Here is a 26069-nt window from a genome sequence, read left to right as displayed (position 1 = left end):
TCACACATTACAGCCCTCGCATGTGTCAGCCCCACGGCCCTGTACACCCCCACCCATACTCGACCCCATACAAACAGATGTGCAACCTGCACATTACTGAATAATCACCACATGCACTGCTCACAATCAGGATGCATGTACACTCACCGCTCGACTCCAGACGGGTCTGCTTCTCTAGGACCTGGACGTGGAGCGCTGGGGATATGCGTTCCAGGACCCTCATCTGTTCTTCCGACAAGTGGCCCCGGCGCCCCTTGGCATCCGCTGCCTTCAAGAGGCGCCGGGCCTTGTTCCGGGTCCTGGACCTGAAGTCCTCCCAGCGCTTCCTGACATGTTGTAAGTCGCGGACTGCCACCCCCTCCGCGTTGATGGCAGTCACGAGGTCAGTCCAGATCCGAGTCCGTCCTTCCTTGTCGGCGCGGGAACTTCCGAAGAGGGCATCATACTGCCCCAGGACTTGCTCCACCAGGACACCAACTTCGGTGGCACTGAAGCTGGTGCCCCTCTGCCTCTCTGGCCGGGGGTTGTCAGTGGTCACAGATGGTGTTTGCCCCGACATGACAACCCCAGAGGCAGGAGTGGGTGGGCAACTGGGTCCTGGGGCTGGGCTGTGGAGCGATGGAATCCCAGTCGGGAGTCTTCGGTTCCAGCAGGGGTGGTCACAGCAACAGCACCCCTGGCTGATGTGCAGGCAGCAAATGGTAGAGCACGTGGGCAGCAGGCAGTCAGGCAGCAGCAGATGGCAGGTGGGAGCGTGCTCGGGGCTCTGGGGGGGCAGTAGTTCGGCCTTCTGGGCAGGAGCGTGGTCTTCCGTGTGCTTACGCGTGGCCAGCTTGATACGGAGTGATTTGGCACGTGAAAAATCTGCACGTCAGCGTGTAATTCGAGGAAAGGCCCTTAGCGCGTAAGCGCGTCTGCAAGCATATGCATTTTCATTGGACAGAAGGCCCCACAAGTGCAAGCGCCCCTGTGACGTGACGCGTACAGACGTGCATGCGCATTTCAGCGCGCGTGAAAAACTGCACGTCCTCGTGTAATACGAGGAAAGGGCCCATGCGCGTATGCACGGCAGCACGCATATGCGATTTCATTGGACCAAAGGCCCTTAGCGCGTGAGCGCGTCTGTGACGTGACGCGCAGGTGTTTCCCTCATTGCATGTGATGACAGAACACACGTGGATTTCCACCAATCGCGTGTGAAAGTTCCCGGCACCCCGGAACACACGTACCCAGGCTAATCGCGTGTGGAACTTCCCGCGCACCCCGAAACACACGTACCCAGGCCAGTTGCGTGTACGCTCACTCCGCTCCGATCACACGCGATGACACTCGGACCGTATCCGAATACGGGAAACCCGCGCACGGCAAAAGACTGCACAGGCGTCAAAGCGTCTGCCACATGAAGGCATGCGGAAGCGTCCCCGCGCACAGCATAAAAGTGCGCGCAAACAACAAACGCGTATATACAGCTACGATGAATGCCCCATTTGTTGCTGCACTGATCGTGGGACACCGCAGGAGGAGGAAAATAGCCAGGGCACGCATTTTCGCACCACGGACAAGCCTTTTTGGGATGCCTGACGACCAGGTCTATGGCAGGTATAGGTTTCCACCCCATATCATCCTAGACCTGGTCAGGGAGTGGGAAGATGACCTCACATCCCCCACCCTTTGCTCCCAAGCATTGAGCCCCTTGGAGAAGCTGCTCAATGTCCTGCATTTTTTGGCCACTGGGTCATTTCAGCGGACTACTGCCATAGTGGGGGGGTCTCACAGGCCACGCAGTCACGCTGCCTACACCAGTTACTGGCAATCATGACAGCGCGCCCCTCAGTCCGCAGGCACATATACATGCCCAGAACACCCGCAGAAAGGCAGGCCGTTGTCCTGGATTTTTTCAGGGTGGCACACTTCCCCAAAGTGCTCGGTGCCATAGATTGCACCCATGTGGCCCTACGTCCACCTAGGGCCATTGAACACATCTACCGAAACCGCAAGCACTGGCATTCCATCAATGTACAGGTGGTATGTGATGCAAAGGGAATCATCACCTCTGTCTATGCAAACTACCCTGGCTCCACCCATGACAGTTTCATATACAGAATGTCCGCCCTGAGCCGGGCCCTGAAAGCTGGGCAGCATGGCGAACCATGGCTCCTAGGTCTGTACAAATGCCCTTGCACATGCATGCAAGTCACACACAGACAAATATCCAAACCCTAATAATCTCAACTATTATCACCTCCCCAGGGGACAGTGCCTACCCTCTGAGCAACCACATGATGACGCCAATCCGGAACCCCACCACACCACCCCAGGTAAGATACAACGCCGCCCATATTGCAACCAGGGGCATAGTGGAGCGCACATTCGGAGTGCTCAAGTCACGTTTCCGCTCCCTTGACCGCTCTGGTGGCCAACTACTCCATGCACCACCAGTAGTGTGCAGGATCATTGTGGCAGCATGTGTCCTGCACAATGTTGCAACACGGCAGGGCGTCCCGGTGGACATGGTGGTGCCCCCACATCCCCAACCACAGGCACAGGCGCTGCCCATGGGAGGGGACAGGGCACGTGGCGAGGAAGCCCGGACCCAGCTTGTGGCCACATTTTTCACCTAAACTCCCACCCCTGCGGAGTGCACACAGGCCTGGCACATACCAGGTGACAATTGATGATGACAAAGAGACAGTTAACTGTCACAACCCTACCACCCTGAGTAAGTTGCCATGGAAGTGCCACATCGTCTGCATCCCTAGCTACTTAAACACAAGCTATCCTGTGTGACCAAAAGGCACACATATGACATGATATGGGCCATACACAAGTATTCCAAGGCGCAATGAGGCAGGGAGGGGGGAACAAAGGAACACAGGGAACGGTACTACTAGGCCAGTTGTCATTGGGATCGTGCAAGTGCAGGGGTGGGGGAAGGGAAAAGTGCAAGGGGAAGGGTGGGGGGGGGGGAGTCCAGTACATGGGAAGTAGCCCAAAAAAATAATACATAGGTCGCCTGGTGGCAACTACAAAAGGTAAGTGCAGACAAGTGCTGGGAAGGGAGGGCTGTAGGGATAGAGAGACAGTACTGCAGTGCAGGGGTTGCCAGGGAGGCAGTGCAAGTGGAGAGTGGCTGGGCCAGGGACCGAGGTCGGTGAGAGTGGGCCAGTTGCAGCTCCTGTGCAGTTCCAGTGGAGAATTCTGCAAGGGAGAGGCAGACAGTAAGCAGAAGCAAAGAGGAAGGTCTTGAGGTGCTTCCAGAACTGCAGAGGATTCCCCTCAAGTTCAAGTCAGGCCGGAAGTCTGTTCCAGGGGGAGGGCCCTGCTGCGGAGAGAAATCTACCCCCAGCTAGTTGCTCTGAGAAGCGGATGACACGGACATGCAAGGTGTGCATCACACACACCTGTAAAACAGGCCATGGCCATCACTGTCATGTCACTCAAACCCTCCCAAACATCAACATGACAAGGCACGCAATACCCATACACCAACGCAGTAACGATAAGGTACACATTGCCATGTCCTAAATGCACAGTGGCATCGGACACTGCTGCCTGACCCGGAATCAGATGAAATGACAGACCAACAACCTCCCACCCAAAATAAGTAATTTCCAAATGCATTACAACAGTCGTAGACGTAACATCACAATGAATGCTTGTCTACATGCACATTATGCATTGCAAAATCAACACTGCAGCTCATGTGTGCAGTCTCCTACTCCTGCATCACACTGCTCAGCGCACAGCACAGTGAACAGCCATTGTGTGTGATGCACACCCTGAGCATCACATCTAAGTGACAGACCACGTCAAACAGCAAATTAGGCATGTACTGGATCCATGATCGGTCGCAGAACATGTGCTGCCGGGACACAGTGGGCAACAGAAGGCAAACAGTGTACACGTGGATATGCAAGGGTGGAAGTACATGTAGTGCATCAGAGTGCAAGTGTGTGGTTCTGCAAGGACATGCACTCCACATATGCATGTGCACTCAAGTGACCATCAGTGTTCCCTAGACATCACATGTGAACATCCACCATGTGTACACCCCAGCATGTCAAACCACAACTATCCCCTCGCACCTGAAAGGAAAACACAACACATGAACAGGCATTGATCAGCAGAACACAACCTGTACATAGGATACCACCATTAATATGTCAGAGTTCCCATCACACTGCAGGGCAAAGCAACTATCAACAACAACCCCCCCCCTCCCTCACAAATGACCATGACCCACTGAACAACTGCACCTGGGTCATGGAGCCACCAAACCTCAATTCCACCTGGCCACAGGATCACCTTTACCCTTTGTCACCATCTCCCACCTTGTGTGTAAAAAGATGCCTGAACCCTCAGAATCCACACTCATTTCCAAAATCACAAAATCCAAGGCATAAAAACGAACCCAAACACCCTCCAGTAGATGACTTGACATAGCAGTACCTCACAAAGGCCAAGTACTACCACAATGATGCAACAACCAAGGTAGCACAGCAAAACAATGTCACGACAGGATGTGAGACATGTGTGGTACATGACATAGGACGATGCACCATGAATGGATGTCTACTGTCACAGGTCCCCTGTACAGGCGCGGGAGTGTCACGAAACAACCACCCCCACCATGTCCCGGGTGCCTGCAAGGTCAGACTCACACAGGCCCCTGAGACCTTGGTGCGGAAGGAGGTTCAGGGATATGCAGTCGGGACAGGTGTTGACACACTGGATGACTGGAATGAGCGGCAGGAGAGGGGAAGAGGAATGACACATGAAACTAGGGAATGCACGAAAATGTACAACCTGCATGAACACATACACAATCCAAACAGACTTGGACATCATTGTCATGGCCTTCTGTAGTCCAGGCTCAGGAGTGGTACGAACCAACCACCCCCTCTAGGGTTTTGGCGCCTGCAAGTTCGGGGCTTACACAGGCATCCGCAACCCCAGTGGGGAAAGAGGGTCAGGGAACGTTGCTTGGATAGGCACGGGAAGCAGGAACACCGGGAAGAGGGTACAGGTTTCAAAATTGCATAGGATCACGGGTGATTAGGGAGAGAAAAACATACCAAATTGAACCACACATACATCCATGCATCAGTACACTCCCCAGCAAGCCTATGCAGAGCAGTTCGTAAGAAAAACAACAAGACACTTAGCTCTGGTTTTGAGTGCTGGCCTCCTGCCTGCGCACTCTCAGGTCCGGTTACAGGAGCACTGCAATGCTGCAAAGAGAGACACAGTCAACAACCTGTATGTGCCAATTGCACAAAAACACAACACCAAACATGCCCCATAGCAACAGACTACTCTACAAACAGACAATCTGTGGTTGATGCTTCGTACCCATATAGAACATCACCCCTGTGACGGGTCATACACAATCAATGCAGTAAGGCAGCCGCTGCTGGGTGCGTGGCAAATGGAACACCAATGTGTCACAATTCACACAGCATGCAATGTTCCCTGGGTAAGCAGACAGACCCATATAGCAAGCCATGACTACAGAGCAAGTTGCGCACCACCATGACCGAAACAAAGTTGGCAGTGCATTTATCATGAAGTACGTGGAAAAGACATGCACTGCACCCGAGTATGTCCCTTGCTGTATGTCCCTGCGAGCTGCCCCTTTCCATGTCTCGGAAGGCTACATGGTTGATACAAGTGCCTCAATGGACCTTGGTGTACCGGAGGGTATGTGCCACTGCCCCTGCATGTGTCCCAGACAACCCTACTATCAGCAGCCATCAGTCCACAAACACATCTGAGCTGCATTGTGTGCTTCAACACCAATATTCGTCTAAGCTCACCCTCAGTGCTGTGACTAAGCCTGCATGTGCAACTCGCCTGGTGCAAGCTTTGCTGTGTCGTGGCCCCCCTGTGATGCTCACCTTGCCTGCAGTTCCTTGGAACATGTCAGCAGTTCTAGGATGTGGGTCTGCAATCACTGTGCCTCTGCTTCTGCACACATGTGCATGTGGGCACCAACAAACGGGTCCAGAATTCTGTCGTCCAATGGGCCATGTCTGCTGGCAAAGGTGCTCTGGAGGCTCATCCCCCTGCAGAAAGGGCATGAAACACATGATTAATGCTCCAAAGTCATCTGTGTGTGTCTCATCAGGCATCTCATTACTTGACCATGTCAGAGAGTCACATCACAAATCACACCATCAGTCCGTCTTTCACCTCCAAAGTGTGGAACACTATCTACAGCATGAATTGCAACAGGCACGTGTACAGGAAAGATATGAAACATACTACACAATGCATAGCAATCAATGTCCACATTAATAATGACACACCCCATCTAGCAAAAGCTGAACAGTGGACAATGACACCTAAATCATCCCCACTAGGGGTGTCAACACAAGTCACACAGCACCAGACATGCCACAGATATGACAGTCCAAGGCCCTTGTGTAAAATGCTGTAACACCGAACCATCCTTGCGAGCCCATGGATAAGGGAGGCAGGAGTGGCATATGTGAGTCAAGGAACCCAAGCAGCAAACACATACACAAGACAACCATGAAAGGCCCAGCTGGAACAGACAGTGGATGCCTTCAAAAGCCACAAAGCACTGCACCGTCACATGAAAGCACAATAGACTAGCAATTTTAAACTAAATCAACTATTAACTAATTACACTAACTATGGAAAACCTACATTACCTATTTAAAACTATCAAACAGAAACTTAACTAACTAAACTAAAAGAAAAATCAAAAATGGCCACATACGACCCGGGGGGGAGGGGAGAAGGTACAGGGTGCTGCTCAACATCCACATGCGATGATGCTGAGCCAAAAAAAATCCTCCATGGGCTCAACGCCTGCACAGCACGACCTATGTGGGAGATAGATGGTCGTCCGAGTCTGGCTCACCCTGGAAAGGAGGACGTGGCACAGTAGCCTGGCCACGCCTAGCCGCAGCTTGCCCCTCGTCAGCAGCAAGTCTGCCGGACGGGTGAGCCTGGTTCTGTGTGGCGATGTGACGTAGGTCTGCATGCAGAACCACCCGTGATACACGTGCTTCCTCTTGCAAGGTAGCACGTGTAACACGGAGTTGCTCCTGCAAGGCCTGGCTGGACAACCGCTGCACCTCCCGGCAAGCCTGTAGCTCAGCCGAGATGGTACGCTCAAGCTGTGCAAACCTCTCCTCTGCCTGCTGCCTCTGGGACATCATAAGGACACCCAGAGTGGATCTGAGGGAAGCATACTCCTCCCTCAGGGCATCCATGTGCGCCTCTGCGTGAGCAGCAATTGCTTGACGCAGAGACATTTCAGCCTGGCGTGCCCTGTCTGAGGCCGCCATGCCCAGCCTGAGCGAGCGGGCCGTGGACCATGCCGCCTGCTGCTGGAGAAGCACCTGCCTAGCAGGGGGGAGCACAGATCGGGCCACACGCTCCATGCTCTCAGCGATGTTCTCCTTTGCTGCCCCCTGCCGTTCGGAATTGGCAGTCATGTCTTGCTCCCACTCAGTATACAGCGGTTGCGCGCGGCAACCGCGTTGCCGGGCTTGACCCCTGCGGGACCCAAGGACCTGGGGTCCTCGCTGTGTTGGCACCGCCTGCGGCTGCACGACTACATGCCCCCGTCGACGTGATGTCCCAGGCACATCAGTGACTGGTGTGGAGGGTGACCCTGCGTCCCGATCCACCACGGGCGGAGGAACCAAGACTGTCTGATCCCTCAGTGCAGGTGTCGCAGACAGAGGAGTGTCCACATCAGAATCACTCACCCCTGACACATGGACTTGATGCTCATCCAACTCAACATGGACGTCAGAGTCGTCATCAAGGCTGGACTCATAGGCAGCCAGAGACAAGATGGACTGCAGCACTTGGGGGTTTTCGTAGCCTACCACCCCATGACCCCCACTAGTGCCGGGTTGATGTGGCGTTACCAACCCTGTGTCTGGCATGACAACACCATACTCTGCCTCCATTGCGTCATCACCTGAAAAATAGAGAGAAAAAGGTCAATACACATGTCAGAAGCACACGACACACACACACACCAACAGCAAAGGCATCCGGCAGACATGTGACACACAACATATGACCTGGCATGCATGCTGGGTCTACTTTGAATAGCTTCTGTGATCAGACCTGTTGAAAGGTGGCAGTTTCCATGGAAGTGGGTCTATGCAGTGCATAAAATGTGTACGCCACTCACTACCTACATGTACAAGCACTACATGGTGTGTGCCAGGAAATGTGAAGGCAGTGCAATGTCAAATTCAGACATCACGTGCATTGTGCATTCAATGTGTACCATGTCTAGAAGCCAAGCACCCCTCCACCTCAGTACCAAAGCAGGGATGCCTAGCATGGAATCAAAAGGCTGACCATACACCTGTGTATTGACAGGCAGTGTTGACTGGCATCAACAGCTTGATGTGATTCAAATGACAACACTGCAAATGATGCTGGGACAGTGGGCAGGACACATGATGGAAACTCCGGAGGACGCCCACGTGTGAAGAAGACAACAAGAGTTGGACAGTCTCATTGGCCATTGAACAGGCTGAGGCCTGTGAGCCACACAGATTGTCAGAGCCTAAACATGTGTGCAACGCAGGACTGAGCCACAGTTGACATGGGAAGGCTGATGAGATGGCAGGCAATGCATGTAACCAAGGACTTATATTACAGTGATCATCCAGTCAAGGACACATAGGGGCATGCGTGCAATGCACATGGAGCATGAATGGGCACTCATGTCCCTGCGGGACATCTGACCCATGCACAGTACAAGTGAGATACCCTGCATCGCATACTAAGGCTGTACCACACGGCATATGTCTGGCAGATTCTAAGCTGGAAGTTTGCATCTACACAGGACACATGAACAAGAAAGTACACATTGGCAAGATTGAAGCAGACCAGTGCAAAGGTGGAACTGGGGTGCAGAGTGGCGGAGGAGGGGCAAGGGAGCATGCCTACAAGGAGTCCCGCATGCAGGCAGAGGAGACATGCATGACGGTAGCATTGCATTACTTACACATCAGAACCATGTAGACGTCACATGTAGCAGCAATCATGCACAACACATCCCACAAGTGAAACACACACGTCCTCAACAAACACGCATCAACACTCACTGGACTGGGCATCAAAGTCCAGCTTCTCTCCCACTCCTTCGACCAATTCTGGTGGTATGAACTCCGCAACGAGAGCCTCATGCGGAGTGAGTTCTTCCTCCTCTGGTGCAGGCCCACCGCCAGTCACCAGAGTCAAGTTGTAATTTGAGGCACGCTTGGCCTTAGTGCTGCGCTTGATGTCATTCCAACACTTTTTGCACTCCTGCGCCGTGCGCACCTCATGGCCGACTGAACTGACATGTTCCGCAACATGCTTCCAGTGGGTGTCACGTTGGGCAGCCGTGGTCTGACTATTGGCACCCACTAGCATGTCACGGCTGTGGCCCCGCACGTAGTCCACGAGGAAGTCCAGTTCCTGCTTACAGAAAGGCTTCTTCCTCGACGTGCAGGAGGTCGTGGCTATGTGTGGGGTCCCAGCCTGTGCTGCAGGTGCAACCTTCCTCCTCTTGGACTGTGGCGCAGACCCTGGCTGGCTAATGCCGCCCTGACCAGTATGGCCAGTTGGTTCGGTGGATTGAGCCAAGGGAGTGGCAGGTGGAGGGATGACCAAAGGCCTGACTTGTGTCAGTGGCAGCTGGGTGCCCACTAATGGACCCTGCGCAGCAACATCAGCTGTGGCAGGGTCGTTGGCCGCAACGGTCCTGGTTGACAGACTCACAAACAGGGTGCTGTTGGGTGCATCTGCCCCTGCACTTGCCAACACCCGGCTGTTCGGGGCAGCAGATGACATGACTGCCCCAGGGACACGTGTCTTGGTCTGAACAGCCCGGCCTGCCCCTATGGTTTCCCCCCTGGCCTGTTGGAGATCTACCAAGGGCTCTTCAAGTGCCAACGCAGCCTGCGCTGGCAGACCCTGAGCCTGGGTGGTGGTGTCCACAGCTGCACCTGCAGCTACCACTACCCTTGGGCCCGTGGCAGTCGATGGAACGGACTGCCGGGTCATATGGGTGCCAGTGCCAGATGCAGGAGCTGCATCCCCCGGAACCACAGGGGGCGGTGGCATGGCTGCACCGACACATGGCACAACATTGTGCTCAAGTGCAGCACCCCTGCCTCTTCCCCCTCTGTGGCTGCCCTGGACACCCTGGAGTCCCCCTACTCCCTGGTCACCACGGCCACGTCCCCGACCACGCACGCCACGAGGAGTACGCCCAGCTGAGGCGCCCCTCACCTTTGGTGGCCTCCCAACCATGGCACAGATGTAGTAGTGCTGGCACAGATGGAGTGGTGCCAATGGGAGGTGTACACCACAATTGACCTGGGCAATTGGGGTGAAGGAGGTGGGAAGCAAGATGTTAACAGCCCCCCTGCACCTGCAAGGCTGTATGTGACCCCGGTGATGTGGTGACGGGTCACGCAACGCTCAGGCACCCCAAAACTGCAGTAAAACCGTGCACGCAACCCTGCAGCCTACGTGCGTGGATTCAACCTCCCGCAGTACGCGGTGGCACCCAGTAACACGAATAACGCGTACGCGTGGGACACGCAGGCTACTATGACATCAAAAATGGGTGCGATACACAGGGGCACCCGCAGTGGGAAAAAGAGCGTGTGCGACTCACCGTCTGACTAGCGCGATGCAGAAAAACACGCGTAGCCAATACCCCCGCCAAAAGAAGAGATACGTCCTTGATAGCTGTGAAGTTGTGATGGCGCGCGAAACAGGAAGCAGCAACACACGTCGGTCTCCACGACAGGCACGTACAGCGAACTGCTGGGCCTGCTCACCTTTAACCCGTGCTGAGGGAAACGCACGCGCGCATCACGTCACTTACGCATGGGCCCTTTCCTCGTATTACACGCGGACGTGCAGTTTCCACGCACGCTTACGCGCATGGGCCCTTTCCTCGTATTACACGCGGACGTGCAATTTCCACGCACGCTTACGCGCATGGGCCCTTTCCTCGTATTACACGCGGATGTGCAGTTTCCACACACGCTTACGCGCATGGGCCCTTTCCTCGTATTACACGCGGACGTGCAGTTTTTCACGCGCGCTGAAATGCGCATGCACGTCTGTACGCGTCACGTCACAGCGGCGCTTGCGCTTGTGGGGCCTTCTGTCCAATGGAAATGCGTATGCGTGCAGACGCGCTTACGCGCTAAGGGCCTTTCCTCGAATTACACTCTGACGTGCAGATTTTTCACATGCCAAATCACTCCGTATCAAGCTGGCCACGCGTAAGCACACGGAAGACCACGCTCCTGCCCAGAAGGCCGAACTACTGCCCCCCAGAGCCCCGAGCACGCTCCCACCTGCCATCTGCTGCTGCCTGACTGCCTGCTGCCCACGTGCCCTGCCATTTGCTGCCTGTACATCAGCCAGGGGTGCTGTTGCTGTGACCACCCCTGCTGGAACCGAAGACTCCCGACTGGGATTCCATCGCTCCACAGCCCAGCCCCAGGACCCAGTTGCCCACCCACTCCTGCCTCTGGGGTTGTCATGTCGGGGCAAACACCATCTGTGACCACTGACAACCCCCGGCCAGAGAGGCAGAGGGGCACCAGCTTCAGTGCCACCAAAGTTGGTGTCCTGGTGGAGCAAGTCCTGGGGCAGTATGATGCCCTCTTCGGAAGTTCCCGCGCCGACAAGGAAGGACGGACTCGGATCTGGACTGACATCGTGACTGCCATCAACGCGGAGGGGGTGGCAGTCCGCGACTTACAACATGTCAAGAAGCGCTGGGAGGACTGCAGGTCCAGGACCCTGAACAAGGCCCGGCGCCTCTTGAAGGCAGCGGATGCCAAGGGGCGCCGGGGCCACTTGTCGGAAGAACAGATGAGGGTCCTGGAACGCATATCCCCAGCGCTCCACGTCCAGGTCCTTGAGAAGCAGACCCATCTGGAGTCGAGCGGTGAGTGTACATGCATCCTGATTGTGAGCAGTGCGTGTGGTGATTATTCAGTAGTGTGCAGGTTGCACATCTGTTTGTATGGGGTCGAGTATGGGTGGGGGTGTACAGGGCCGTGGGGCTGACACATGCGAGGGCTGTAATGTGTGAGACATGGATGGTGCTTGTGTGTGTAGGCTTGCATGCCAAATGCAGTTGTGTGGGCACACATGTTTGGATGAATGTGTATGTAAGTAGACATGTCCGTGATGTCACGCATGTATGTTGTTTTCGGCTGCATGTATCAGCACTGTGTACATGTGCATGTGTGTGTATTTGACAAGGGTGCAACAGTGATGCAACATGGATGCATGTGACAGCGGTATGTGGAAGCTGGCAGATGTGACATGGATGCCCGTCTGAACAGTGCAACACTTGGCAGAGGTGTACACATGCATGCAAGTGTGGTGGTGTGTGTACATGTGTGGTGCACTTCCTGTGTTGCATGTGATGTCTGGCTCACCTTTGGCTGCTCATGCTGTTGTATGTGTATGGATGGTGGTGGCAGTTGCGATATGGCTGTGGTATGGCTCATGTGTGCGAGTTGTAATGACATGTGTGTTGGGGATTGTGATGACATGTCTGAGGTTTGCCAATGCCACTCATGTACAACTGTCATGTGTGTATGTGTCCATTGTACAGTGCCCTGATGCCTGTGTTTTATTTCTCCCTGTCTGCAGCGTCAACTGATGAAGAGGGCGGAGAAGGTGCTGTGGAGCACAGCGGCGGGGATCCGACCGCCAGCCGGAGACGCAAGGCCCGGCTCCCCTCCCAGGTTGTCATCTCGTCGGGGAGTGAGGAGTCCGGTGCCGCGTCCCAGGTCGCAGCTGCCGGGGGGAGGTCCAAGAGGTGGAGGTTGGAGTTGGACTCCTCGGCAGCAGAAGGGGCAGCTGGGACCCCACAGGGCCCAACAGGGGAAGATGGCACAGAGTCATCCAGGTTGGTGGGGGGGTTTGGTGGAGGAGGAGGCCGTGCAAGCACCAGAGACAGGGTCTAGAGGTGGGGATCCCACTGGTGCTAGTGGTGCAGTGCAGGACCAGGGACAGGAGGCAGCACAGGCCGCCGCGGAGGTGCCTGTGTGCAATCCTGTCCCCGATCCTGTCCCTGCATCATCTTGCACCAGCAGGGATGCCTACGTCCAGACCCATTTTCAGGCAGGGGATGAGCTCACGTCAACTGGCCTTCCTCTGCCTGCGGACGTGGCTATCCAGGTCCGGGTTGAGCCTGTCCTGGCTGGTGTGGCGTTGCGTCAACGGGCCATGCGAGGTGACCTGCAGTCTTTTCATGAAGAGACTGCGAGTCATCTCGAATGGCTCGTTGACCACGTCAGCCTGCTGGGACAGGTCACCCAGGCCGGATTCCTCCGTCTGATGGGGCTTGCTCCGACCCCCTCCTCAACTGGACCCCCTACGCGCCAGTCGTCCTCTGTGCCATCTTCCCACCCATCAGTCACCTGGGTGCCCTGTGGAGCTGCCTCGGATGGTGCGGCCAGGCTGGTGGAGGAGGCATCCCTGCCACAGTCGGGAGTCGGACGTCCAGCAGGGGTGGCCACATCAACAACTGCACCCCAGCCGGCGGAGGATGTGCAGGCAGCAGGAGGCAGTGCACGGGCAGAGGCACAGCAGCAACGTGGTGGGAGCCATGAAGGCTCGGGGTCTTCGACATCGGAGGGGCAGGCATCGGCCGGAGGGCAGGAGGACCCAGGACAGAGAGTATCTTCCGTGTGGCAGCGGTTGGGCCACGCCATAGATGCGGAGCGGCACCGGGCGGAAGAGGCACGGCTCACAATGGTCAGGGCGGAGAACTCCATGCGGAGGGCCCTGAGGCGGGCCGAGTGCCTCGAGGTAATCCGCAGGGGTTTGGAGGTGGCGACGTCGGCGGCCCTGCGGACCCTCGGGGCCATGGAGGAGGACCGCCTCCGGTACATTGAGGAGTTCGATGATGCCCTGGCCCGGAACATCCACAAGTGAGCCATGAAACTAGCCCGCTGCCCTTGTACATAGTTTCTAGGTAGTGTTAGGTTTCATTTTTGTTTTTATTTTATTTGGACCTTTCGGACATTGGCCACATTTTTGTATATAGTTTATTTTATTAGTTAGTGTAGTTAGATAGGTTTCCTTTATTTTGTTGGGATAATGGACCCTGGATTGTTCCCATGTACATAGTTGACAGTTGGATTGTATTTATTTTTCTATTTTTGACCTTTTGACCATGGAGCAATGGCTTTCTTTTTTATTTCACATTGGATTTTGTTTTGTGGACATTGACTTTGGACATTACTTTGTTTTTATATTTTTGGTTTTGCTTTTTTTGACGGACATGCTTCTTTTCTTTTTTGTACATTCACGTTTCTGTGTCTTCATTTTTTATTCTACTGATGTTTCCTTTAATACATATTTTTGGTGAACTTCAATATGTGGTATCTCATTGGTTTCATGCATTTCATGATATGTGTTTTGAGATTCACTGACACCCATTGGGTGTATGTGAGGGAAATGTGTTTGTTTCGGAACTTGCAATTGGTGTTCTGTGATGTAATTGCAAATTATGAGTGGGTGGATGCAATACTCGGGTGGGTGTTTTGCATTTGGAGGCTGACCATAGGGACCAGGGATCTAGATTGTGATGACATGTTGGCTGGGGAACATGGGTGGGGGCCTGGTGGAGGCTGCCCCTGCACTGCTGGGGAGTGGGGGTGGTGGGAGACATGGGTGGGGACCTGGTGGAGGCTGCCCTGCACTGCTGGGGTGTGGGGGTGGTGGGAGACATGGGTGGGGGCCTGGTGGAGGCTGCCCCTGCACTGCTGGGGGGTGGGGTGATGGGAGATATGAGTGGGGGCCTGGTGGAGGCTGCAGCTGGTGGCTGGGAGGTGGGGGTGCTAGGAGACATGAGTGGGGGCCTGGTGAAGGGTGCCGCTGGATGCTGGGGGGTGGGGGTGCAGAGGGACATGAGTTGGACATGAGTGGGGGCCTGGTGAGGCTGCCCCTGGTGGCTGGGGGTGATGGGAGACATGAGTTGGACATGAGTGGGGGCCTGGTGGAGGCTGCCCCTGCACTGCTGGGGGGTGGGGGTGATGGGAGATATGAGTGGGGGCCTGGTGGAGGCTGCCCCTGGTGGGTGGGGGTGGGGGTGATGGGACACATGAGTTGGACAGGAGTAGGGGCCTGGTGGAGGCTGCCCCTGGTGGCTGGGGGGTGGGGGTGGTGGGAGACATGGGTGGGGACCTGGTGGAGGATGCCCCTGCACTGCTGGGGGGTGGGGTGGTGGTAGACATGGGTGGGGGCCTGGTGGAGGCTGCCCCTGGTGGCTGGGGGGTGGGGGTGATGGGAGACATGAGTGGGGACCTGGTGGAGGCTGCCCCTGGTGGCTGGGGGGTGGTGGGAGACATGAGTGGGGGCCTGGTGGAGGCTGCCCCTGGTGGCTGGGGGTGGGGGTGATGGGAGACATGGGTGGGGGCCTGGTGGTGGGTGCCCCTGCACTGCTGGGTGGTGGGGGTGGTGGGATACATGGGTGGGGGCCTGGTGGAGGCTGCCCCTGGTGGCTGGGTGGTGGGGGTGGTGGGAGACATGGGTGGGGGCCTGGTGGTGGGTGCCACTGCACTGCTGGGGGTGGGGGTGGTGGGAGAGATGAGTGGGGGCCTGGTGGAGGCTGCCCCTGGTGGCTGGGGGTGGGTGTGATGGGAGACATGAGTTGGACATGAGTGGGGGCCTGGTGGAGGCTGCCCCTGGTGGCTGGGCGGTGGGGGTGGTGGGAGACATGGGTGGGGACCTGGTGGAGGCTGCCCCTGCACTGCTGGGTGTTGGGGGTGGTGGGAGACATGTGTGGGGGCCTGGTGGAGGCTGCCCCTGGTGGCTGGGGTGGGGGTGGTGGGAGACATGGGTGGGGACCTGGTGGTGGGTGCCCCTGCACTGCTGGGTGGTGGGGGTGGTGGGAGACATGGGTGGGGGCCTGGTGGAGGCTGCCCCTGGTGGCTGGGTGGTGGGGGTGGTGGGAGACATGGGTGGGGGCCTGGTGGTGGGTGCCCCTGCACTGCTGGGGGGTGGGGGTGGTGGGAGACATGGGTGGGGGCCTGGTGGAGGGTGCCCCTGCACTGCTGGGGGGTGGTGGGAGACATGGGTGGGGGCCTGTGGAGGGTGCCCCTGGTGGCTGGGGGTGCAGGGGGACATGCGTTGGTGGGCAGTAGTGCAAGTTGACATGTGGGTTGGCTGGGGGGCATGGCCATGGTGGATGGGGTGCCTGCAGGACATGTGCAGGGTAGGCCCCTGTGGTGTGAGCCACCTGCAGGGGCCGTGGAGGGTGTAGAGGGAACACCTGGGAGGGCCCACACGTGCAATTTACGTGTGGTGCTCCCCGCGCACCCCTGAAATACACGTACCCTGCATGAATAGCGTGTGTAACTTCCCCTGCACCCTGAAATACACGTACCCTGCTGATATCACGTGTGGAACTTCACGCGCACCCCGAAATACACGTACCCTGATGGAATCGCGTGTGGAATTTCCCGCGCACCCCTGAGATACGCGCAGCCTGCTCGCACGGGCCCAATCGCGTGTGGAACTTCACACGCACCCCCGAAATACACATACCCCGCTCAATCGCGTGTGTTACTTCCCGCGCACCCCCGAAATACACGTACCCCGCTCAATCGCGTGTGTAACTACCCGCGCACCCCCGATATGCACGTACCCCGCTCGATCGCGTGTGTAACTTCCCACGGACCCCCGAAATACACGTACCCTGCTCAATCGCGTGTGTCACTTCCCGCGCGCCCCCGAAATACACGTACCCCGCTCGATCGCATGTGTTGCTTCCCGCGCACCCCCGCAATACACATGCCCCGCTCGCACAGGCCCAATTGCTGTATGTTGCCACTTTTGTGATGCGCTGGGACTCTACCGCCTGCCTTCGTGTGGCGGACGTGTTTCAGCTTGTGCGTGTCTTTGGCTGTGCGTGGCTTTGCCCATTTCGATTCCATGAATACGTGTGGTTCGAGTGCTTGTGGGCGTTCCGTCTGCTTCCCTGCAGTACATCCCCAGTTACGCCCTTATTTTCGCACGTTGTTCCCCATTCCGCGCGTTACGCCCCGTGTCCCGCCCACTTTCTGGTGTATGCGCCAAGGTTGTGCGCTTTCACTGTGCGCGTCGCGCACGCCTTTCGGGATGTTGCAGTGACTTGTGCGCCATGCACGGGTTTGGCGCACATCCCGAGGTGAACACGCGCAGGGACTTCCATGAATCGCAGGCGTGCGCCTGTTTTTTTCCGCTTGCGCCTGCTTATGCGAAGATTTTCGGCGCACGTTTGTTCCATGAATCGGCCCCTTAGTCTCCAAGAGCTGTGCCTAGCATCTTAAGCTCCTTAGGAATATCCGTCTGTATCTTAATGAAGAACTCAGCCACACTAGCTAGAGCGACTATTCTGTCACAAATAGATTATTGAAATGCACTTATCAGGGCTGATAAGAAAAGCCCAAGAAGACATATCTCTAGCTCTCGGCAGGAGCTCCATTGGTTACCCGTTATGGCTAGATGTCAATTTAAAGCCGCAACCCTACTCCACAAATGCCTGTATGGGAAGGCGCCCAGCGACTTAAATCAGCAATCTCCTGGTATGCCCCTTTACCTTCACAGAGATCTACTAATACCAACCATGTCTCCCGCCCTCGCTGTAAGAAATCGAAGGGGCTTGGTAGGATTTGCCAATTGTGCTTCGAAGATCTGGAATTACCTTCCTCCAGCCTTAAGATCGGTCCCCAACCTATTGGGTTTTAAGAATTCTGTGAAAAATGTTCTTTTTGCCCAAGATCGTTACGATCGGGCTTATCTACTTGTCCCGTCTTTTCTGTTGTCCTGTGTGTCTTTGTGCGCCTCGATGCCTGTGTGTTTTCAGCACGTTATAAATAAAAATATAAATAAATGCTGAGAACAAGTGCAGGTATTGTGACATTAAAAGTATGGCAGCTCTCTTTAGCAGAGCAGGTATTGCCCCCTCCCCGACCAATAATTTGACTGTACTATAAAAAAGGGCAGCAACCCTTCTAAGTAGTGCTAGTAAACTCCAGGTGTATCTTATCTGTTGAAAAGTGCAAGTACTAACATTGAAACAAAACGAAGGCAGCACTAATGAGAAATGTTGGTATTGTGCAATTTGAAGTATAACAGCCTTGCTGAAAAGTGATGCTAGCTTCTCGCCCTGCACACTGGCATACTTGCCAACCTTACAGATTTAGGCAGTAGGCTACTGCTTTTTAAGCAGTCCTCCCACCTACAGATTTCAGTGCCAGATCCTACTGCTTTTTACAGTGGCAAGTAATGTATGTGATTCTAAGGCCAGCTCCAGGACAGAGCATGCAACACATGAATTAGTCTATCTATACAGTGGAATGGTAGGTGATCACTTTGATCGGGCCCAGACCAATCCACTGACCTAACAGCTGCGTGACTCTGTCCTGCACTCTTGCCACCATCACCTAGCATCTGCCTAGCAGACTGAGGGGGGTATAAGTCGCCATGTCATTCAGTGCTCAACTTGCAATAAATACGTACTGCCTGGGCTGCCGCTACAGAGCGGTGGCAAATGTTGCCGACCAGCTCTGTGTGATTACCTTCTGTGAAGTTAGGTAATTGAATTTACCCAACTAATTTACCATTCAGAATTATAAGTTTTCAACATTTCCACATCTTTCCATGTTGTGCTGCTTGATGGGTTGTGTATTTTAGAATGCTTAATTGGTGCCAACATTGTATGTTTTGTATTTTTCGGTGATGTCGTTGTAGGAATGATTATTTTTGAAACTTGAAAAATCCTACATCCTTTTGTTCACAGAATGTTGGCAAGTATGCATTGGAGATCTGAACACATAGGCCTTTACCACACCATTATTATTTGAAAAGTATAAAAGGATGCTCACTTTTAGAAAATATATAGTTTTGCCTTGGTCAATGATTGTTCAATCTGCTAAAAAAAACTTACCTTTTCTCGTCACTGTGTTAAATGAAAACCACACAATGCCCTCCCTTTATGGCCAGGAAAATGAAAAACAGTGCTGAAAAATTAAATATATATGTTCCCCGAGCTCTGAATCATGCTTACCATTTGATCGTTAAGCACTCACAAAGACAGCAGTAAGAAAATAAAAAAACAATGGCATTTTTAAGGCACCTGGAAATTATTTATCAGCACTGGCCCCTATGCTCACTTTTCTTCCGGTCAGCAGATTTATACAGGGAGGGTTACGGAGTCCAGAATGACAAATGGATGCAGTTACTGGAAATAGGCCGCACATTAAGTGAAATAAGACATTGGGCAATCACTCCTGAACCCACTAGCAAACCACTTTTTAAAACTTCCCTTTAAACATGCTGTTGGAAAAAAGTGCCTTAGTCACAGCTGACTCAAGGTCCCCTGTACAAATTAATAATGAAATATTCCTACCTATTACGGTGCCTATAACGGAATTATCCAGATAGAAGCATAGTGGCTCTGGCTCCCGCGGGTTCCGGCTTTCCCAAGCACCCGCGCCTTGCCTTTGCTGCCTGGACCACGCGCCTGCGCCGGGTCCGTCAGAGCCACGGTTCCTCCAGTTAGTGTCCCTCGCATCGTTCTCTGGTGCGGAGTCTGAAACACCTCGCCTAGTGGTGCCTCCACACCCTCCTCCTCCTCCTCCTCCTCTTCGGAACACCCGAGACCGACCTTCGGCCTCCTCTACGGCAAACTGCCGCGGGCCAGTGGGCTTCCACTCTTGCAGGAATGATCCTTGTAAACTCTGGCTGCGGGGCTCATCGTCGCTATCTGCTTCCCAGTCTGACATGTTCCTACTTCGCAGAACTAGAAAGATGGCGGCGTGAAACTGTGAAAAGCCCGTGCACGTCGCCCAACTTTACCTAACGTGCCCATCAAAATTCGGGTCCACCCTGGCGTAGCCGTACCCAATCAGCTCACACAAAAGAGGGTGGGCACGGACGCGGAAGTGCTGCACACGTATCAGTTTAGGCACGCCCACTGTTTGCCTATGAGAACTGAAACGAACTAAATTTAAGACAAAGTAGTTCTTATTGTGCGCTTACGTCCTGGCTTTTAGAATCGGGGACAGAAGAGCACGTTTCTTTCTTCATTTGGTTGTGTTTCGGTTTAACGAAAGATATCTTTAACAATTTGTTTGAAAAAAAATTAAAAGTACACATAACATACAAGTGTACACAAAGATCCACCTTCGGCTCATTAAAAAGTTACATAACATTATATAGCCATACAAAAAACGTAACATACTACTTTACTAGAAGTGCTGAAATTCGGGGAAATTGTATCCCTGTTAATCCAAGATTCCCCTGTGAATTATATAGAGACACCATTTACCAATTTCCCAAAATATAAGTTTCTAGTTTTACTTACTGTAGTATGCTCGCACATGGACCTCCTCATGCTCTGCTGTCTGACTCACACTCATACATGCCAAGAGAGGGCCGACACAGAGCTGGGGTGCAACACGTCTTTATTCCTGTGTACCCAGGCTCGAACTAACTCTCGGGCGGTAACCCCGCCCCTTAACATGCGCGGGTCGCAGCCCGCGAATAAACATAAACACAGACAGAGGACTTCCGTCCAAAAGAGAAAAAGAGTGAGGACATCACACCCTCCCGTCACTAAACCTTAAGTCCGGCTCAGTTCATTTCCTCAATGAGGCGATGGGGTTTCTTTCTCGTTCTTGTTGGTCGACGCTCGGTCCGGGTCGACTGGTCTGTCCAGGTCTCGGAAACTACGTCTCCTTCCGAGTCTTCTCTGTCTCCTTCATATGGAGCGTCCCATGGAGCAAGTTCATCACTCAGATGTGCGTCCTCTAAGACTGGGGCCCTCGACACCCGTCTGAAGTGAGATGAGTTTCTCGTTATGGACTTGCGGTCTCCTTCCGCAGTGCTGAGTGACCCCTTCTTGTGGACGATGAGGAGAGGGTTCTCGTTGAATGGTGCTATGTTTTTCCGGTGCTGGGGCTGGCGGACAACCACCATGTCTCCTGGTACCAAATCATTTGTTTTGGCTCGTCGTGTGGTATCCGCAGCTCTTTTCATGTTGTCCTTCTCCCTCATTTCTGCGTCTCTTTCATATTGATCTTCCTCAACGGCCACATGAGGTATTCGTGTTCTTATCGTTCGCCCGAACATCACTTCTGAGGTTGTTTTCCCAGTGGTGCTGTGTGGCGTATTTCTGTAGTCTCTCATGAGTTGGTATAATAGCTTCTCGACAGGTTCTCCCGTAATGCAAGCAATTTGTGTGGTGCGTTTGATGTTGCTCATGAACCGCTCGACTGTTCCATTGGCCTGTGGCCCTAGGGGTGTCACTTTCCTGTGCCTGAAATCCATGTATTCGGCGAATCTTTGGAAGTCCTGTCCGGTGAAGGGAGGTCCATTGTCGGACTTCACTACATTAGGTACTCCGTAGGTTGCGAACATTCGATCTAGGTCTGGTATGGTGTGATGTGCTGATGTTGACGGGACAATCTGTAGATCGAGGTATCTTGAATATTCATCAACGGCCACCAAAATATATTCTCCTCCCTCCATGGGCCCAAAATGATCCACTGCTATCTCTTCCCATGTCCCCTCGGGCAGTGCAGTCATGTTTAGGGGTTCTGGGAAGGTGTGTGGCTTTACAAGTGCACAGGTGGGGCAGTCTTGTAATAGTTCCTCTACTGCGGTGTCTAGTTGTGGGAACCATAGCTTTTGCCTCAGCATCCTTTTGGTGGATACGATCCCTCGGTGTTCTTCATGGGCGAGTTCAAGTACTTTCTGGCGCAGGCTGTGCAGTATCACGAGCTTTGTTCCCTTTAGCAGCATACCTTCGTCTGATTTTGCAAGTTCTTCTTTCACAGCTAAGAAGCATGTGATGTCCTGCTTGATATATTCGTTCATGGTCTCTCGAATTTGTTTTGCGTGCTTCCATCGACCTGTTTCTAGGCATCGGAGGATAGTTTGTATCCCTTGGTCCGTGTTTGACTCACGAGTTATATGATCCATGTCCAGTCCTTGCGGTGTGTTGCTGTGAATGACATATCTTATGTACTGGTCAGCTATGGATGGTTCTGGTCCACACGCGTCCTTTGGATGTCTCGAGAGGAAATCGGCAGGGTTCTGCTCCTTTCCGGGTCTATGAGTGATGGAGAATTGATAATCTTGTAGTCGGAGTGCCCATCGAGCTATTTGTGGTGGCATTTTTGCCTGAGGGTTGCCATAGATGAAGATGAGGGCTTGATGGTCTGTTACGACTACAAAAGGTTTCCCATATAGGAACAAATGAAAATGTTCGCAGGCCCAGACTACAGCCAGACCTTCCTTCTCCGCCTGGGAGTAGGCTTGCTCGGTTTTGGAGAGGCTTCGACTGGCATAGGATACTATGTGTTTTCTGCTTTCTTCTCGGTCATCAAGTTGTGTCAAGATGGCGCCTAGGCCGACTGGACTGGCGTCGACAATGAGTTATGTCGTTTGTTTGGGGTCGAAATATGCCATGTTTCGGGCGTCGGAGATGCGGTCCTTGATTGCTTGAAACGCTTCTTGGCACTGTGGTGTCCATGTGAAGTCTGTGTTGAGCTTGGTGAGTGCTCGGAGGGGTTCGCTGATGGAGGCGAAGTCTCTTATGTATCTAGTGCAGTAACTTGCAAGGCCCAGGAATGACCTGATGTCTGATGTGGTGGCGGGCGGCTTGGCTTCTCGGAGTGCACTGACCTTCTCCGGGTCGGGTGTCATTCCCTTCTCAGAGAATATGTGACCGAAGAAGCGGAGTGTTTTCTTCCGAAATTCACACTTGTCTTTGTTTAGTGTGAGCCGTGCCTCTTCCAAAGCCATGCACACTCTCATTAACGTATCATCGTGTTGCTCTTGATTTTGTCCGAAAACCAGGATGTCGTCGCTGTAGTTCAAGCAGTTGGGTACATGTTTGATGACGTTATGAATTTCTGCGTGAAAAATTTCAGCCGCAGACGACACACCAAAACTTAGCCGCTTGTAGCGGAAGAGTCCTAGATGGGTGGCGAAAGTGGTTATATATCGGGAGCTTTTGCAGAGTTCAAACTGGTGGTACCCTTTGTTGAGGTCCAGTTTTGAGAACACGGTTGCCCCATTCAACAGATGTACCATGTCGGTTATTCTAGGGGCTTGGTGGCGTTCCCTTAATATGGCCTCATTTGGCCTTCTCATGTCTACACATATTCGGATGTCTTGGGAGTCTTTTTTGGGCACGGGTACAATTGGAGAGACCCATGAGGTGGGTTCTTCCGCAGGCTCAATGATGTCTGCCTCCAGCAGGTTTGTCAGTTCATTTTCAACTTGTTTTTGAATATTGATCGGTATTCCTTGGTAGTGTTGGGCTATGGGTGGGACATTGGTGTCGATGTGGAGTTCTATCTGCCTGTCCTTCAGTTTTCCGAGGTCTTTGAATAGTGATGGGAAAACTTGGTCTATGCTTGCTGTGGGGTCTAGATATTTGTGTACCATGAGGCGATACAATATATGGATTAGTCCAATTTCTATTGCTGCTTGATAGCTCAGTATGCATCCGCTCTCAGTAGCTGCCTCCAGAACGTGCATGGGGATCTTCTTTTCGTGTTCCTTGTATCGACACAATGCCATGAAGAACCCTTTGCATGCCAGCGGGGTCTTTGATCCATATGGAAAAATTAGTGTTCGAGCTGGTTGCAGGCGGGGGGCATTTGGTATGCTTTCATAGACCTTTTCACTGATCACATTCACGGTTGCCCCCGTGTCAATTAGAAATTCTGCTGCCGTCTGATTCACTTGTATTCTGAGTATTGGGCTATGTTCTTTTGCTGTGCTGTTTCCTAGGGCGTATAGGTATCCCTTCTTTCTTGGCGTTTCCTGGTGTCTTTCCAGTTGGTGTGCTTTTTCATCGGATGATGCGCTTGACACGCTGTCAGACTGTGACTGTTCGATGAGGCAACGTACGTACCTTCATGGTCTTCTTCTTGCCTTGGGAAGTGGGGTCTTGTTCTCCCTCCATTCTCTCCTGTCGTGCCTTCTTTCCGTTTGTTCGTCAAGGTGTTTGTGGCACCCTTGTTCATGGGGCTGGTGTGATCCCCGATGGTGGTGGGGTGTTACTTGATTTTGTTCCGGTTCTGGCATGGACTTGTAGTTCCTTCCTGCTCCTCTCATTTTGCTGTGGAAAATCAGACACACGGCTTTGTAGTGGTTTTCTCCACCACACGCGGAGCAGTTCTGGCCCATCTGACCACTCTAGACGGCCTCGGTCCTTGGCCCAGCCACTCTCCTCTTGCACTGATGCCCTGGAACCCCTTTGCACTGTGGGACTGTCTCTGTATCCCTACAGCCCCCCCCCTTCCCCAGCACTTGCTCTGCACTTACCTCGCACTTGCCACCAGCTGGCCCTATTTATTATTTATTTATTACTTTACGCCACTTACCTTGTACTGCACTTCCCCCCCTCCCCTTCCCCTTGCACTTTTCCCCCTCCCCCACCCTTGCACTTGCGCGATCTGAATGACACCTGGCCTAGTAGGATCGTTGTCTGTCTCCCCTTGTCCCTCCCCTCCCTGCCTCGTCGCGCCTTGAAACACCTGTGTATAGGCGCGTTACAAATACCATATCATATCATATCATATCATATCATATCATTGCAGGGCACATTCCTTCGTGGGGGTATTCGTGTCCGCACCGGTAGCAGAAAGGATCACTGTTTCTTGTTGTCCCCTCCAGTTTGTTGAGGCTCTCGTGTTTTCCATGGGTGATCTTTATGTCATCCAGGCCTTCAACTTGTGCGGCGAGGGCCGCGTCAGATCGCGCCAGGCATAGGATTTCATCTAGATTGCGCGGCTGCTGCAGCAGTCATTTGCTGAAATCGGCGCTTTCACACCCCACTATGATTTGTGACCTGAGGGCCTCCACATTGGAGTAATTATTGAAATCACAGTGTTTCATCTTCGCTCGTAGTCTCATGACGAATGCGTCTATGGTTTCACCTTTGTGCTGTTTGGTGGTGTGGAATATGTGCCGTTCATAGTCCACATTTGTGTGAGGTGTGAAATATTCCGTGAGCGTTGTTTTTAACTTGATGTACGTGTCTATGTTGCTCCCAGGTATTTCTTCAAGAATGTCTGGCACATTTGGTCCTATGGCGTGATTTAGAAGGTTGAGCTTTTGTTCGTCTTCTAAAACACCTGCCGCTTTCAGACACACTTCGAAGTCCCTCAGCCACCTCTTCCACCTTGAACCAAGGGTGCCGGTGTCAGTGAGGTCGAAATTTGCTGGCAGCTGGGTTAAGAGGCTGTCTGTCATTTTCCTGTGGCTGGTGCTGATTGGTGTCACTGGAATGGTCAGTGAGTCTTCCTCTGAATTGCTCATGAGAAGGTGTTCATACGTTTTATTGTGGCTGAGCTGGATGGTGGTTCCTTTGCCTCACCACGGTGGAGCCTTGGCGCCAGCAGGGGGCGCGGTAGTGGTTTGCTGGATGGTGGTTACCTTTGCCTAGCGCGGTGGTGCCTTGGTGCCAGCAGGGGGCGCTGTAATGGGTTGCAAGTCTCTGGTGTGCTTCTCCTGCTCAACGCTCTGCAATTATGAGCGCTAATTGGTGGGGGAGGGAAGAGCCCTGTGGTGTGGCTTATTAAACTTGTGGTGGAGAGGAGAGGGGCTTGTTCTTACCCCTTTGAAGTATGTTGTTGGAGCGGGAGGTTCGCGCCTCCACCGCTCGTCTGCGCGTGTTGCTGATGTTTGAAGCGTGTGTGGGCTGGGCCTCCCAGACGTTGCCGTCGGCGGGAGAAACGTTCTCCACCGCCCGGATGACACGCTCTTGCGGGGAGCTGTCACAGCTGCTCCACCCACGGATCTGCTGCGGCGCTCGCGCCGGAGGGCGGATGATGGGGAGCCTTCGCGCTCCACCCACCTTGACAGGCCTCCAGGCACCTGAATTCCGAGGCTCCCAGTGGTGTCAGGTGGCACACCACGAGCGGCGGACCGGAGAGCGGAGGCACGGCGGGACTTCGTGTCCGCCTCGTCGCCAGTGTAGTATGCTCGCACATGGACCTCCTCACGCTCTGCTGTCGGACTCACAC

At 53.7% G+C, this 26069-nt stretch overlaps 1 protein-coding gene across 1 annotated transcript in view; it reads right to left on the bottom strand.

Moving 5' to 3' along the window:
- LOC138453414 (probable ATP-dependent RNA helicase DDX53) overlaps positions 1 to 19909 on the bottom strand; it is a 2019656-nt gene extending 1999747 nt beyond the window's left edge. The window contains exon 1 of the mRNA XM_069606246.1: positions 19433 to 19909. Within this exon, the coding sequence (XP_069462347.1) occupies positions 19433 to 19808 (376 nt within the window). The 5' untranslated portion in view covers positions 19809 to 19909. The remainder of the gene's footprint in view (positions 1 to 19432) is intronic.
- Positions 19910 to 26069: the final 6160 nt, after the last annotated feature.

The sequence above is a fragment of the Ambystoma mexicanum genome, chromosome 4p (assembly GCF_040938575.1).
Source record: "Ambystoma mexicanum isolate Mex_15411 chromosome 4p, UKY_AmexF1_1, whole genome shotgun sequence".
NCBI classification, from domain to species: Eukaryota; Metazoa; Chordata; class Amphibia; order Caudata; family Ambystomatidae; genus Ambystoma; species Ambystoma mexicanum.
The sequence above is the reverse complement of the archived record's forward strand: the minus strand, read 5'-3'. Positions and strand labels throughout refer to the sequence as shown.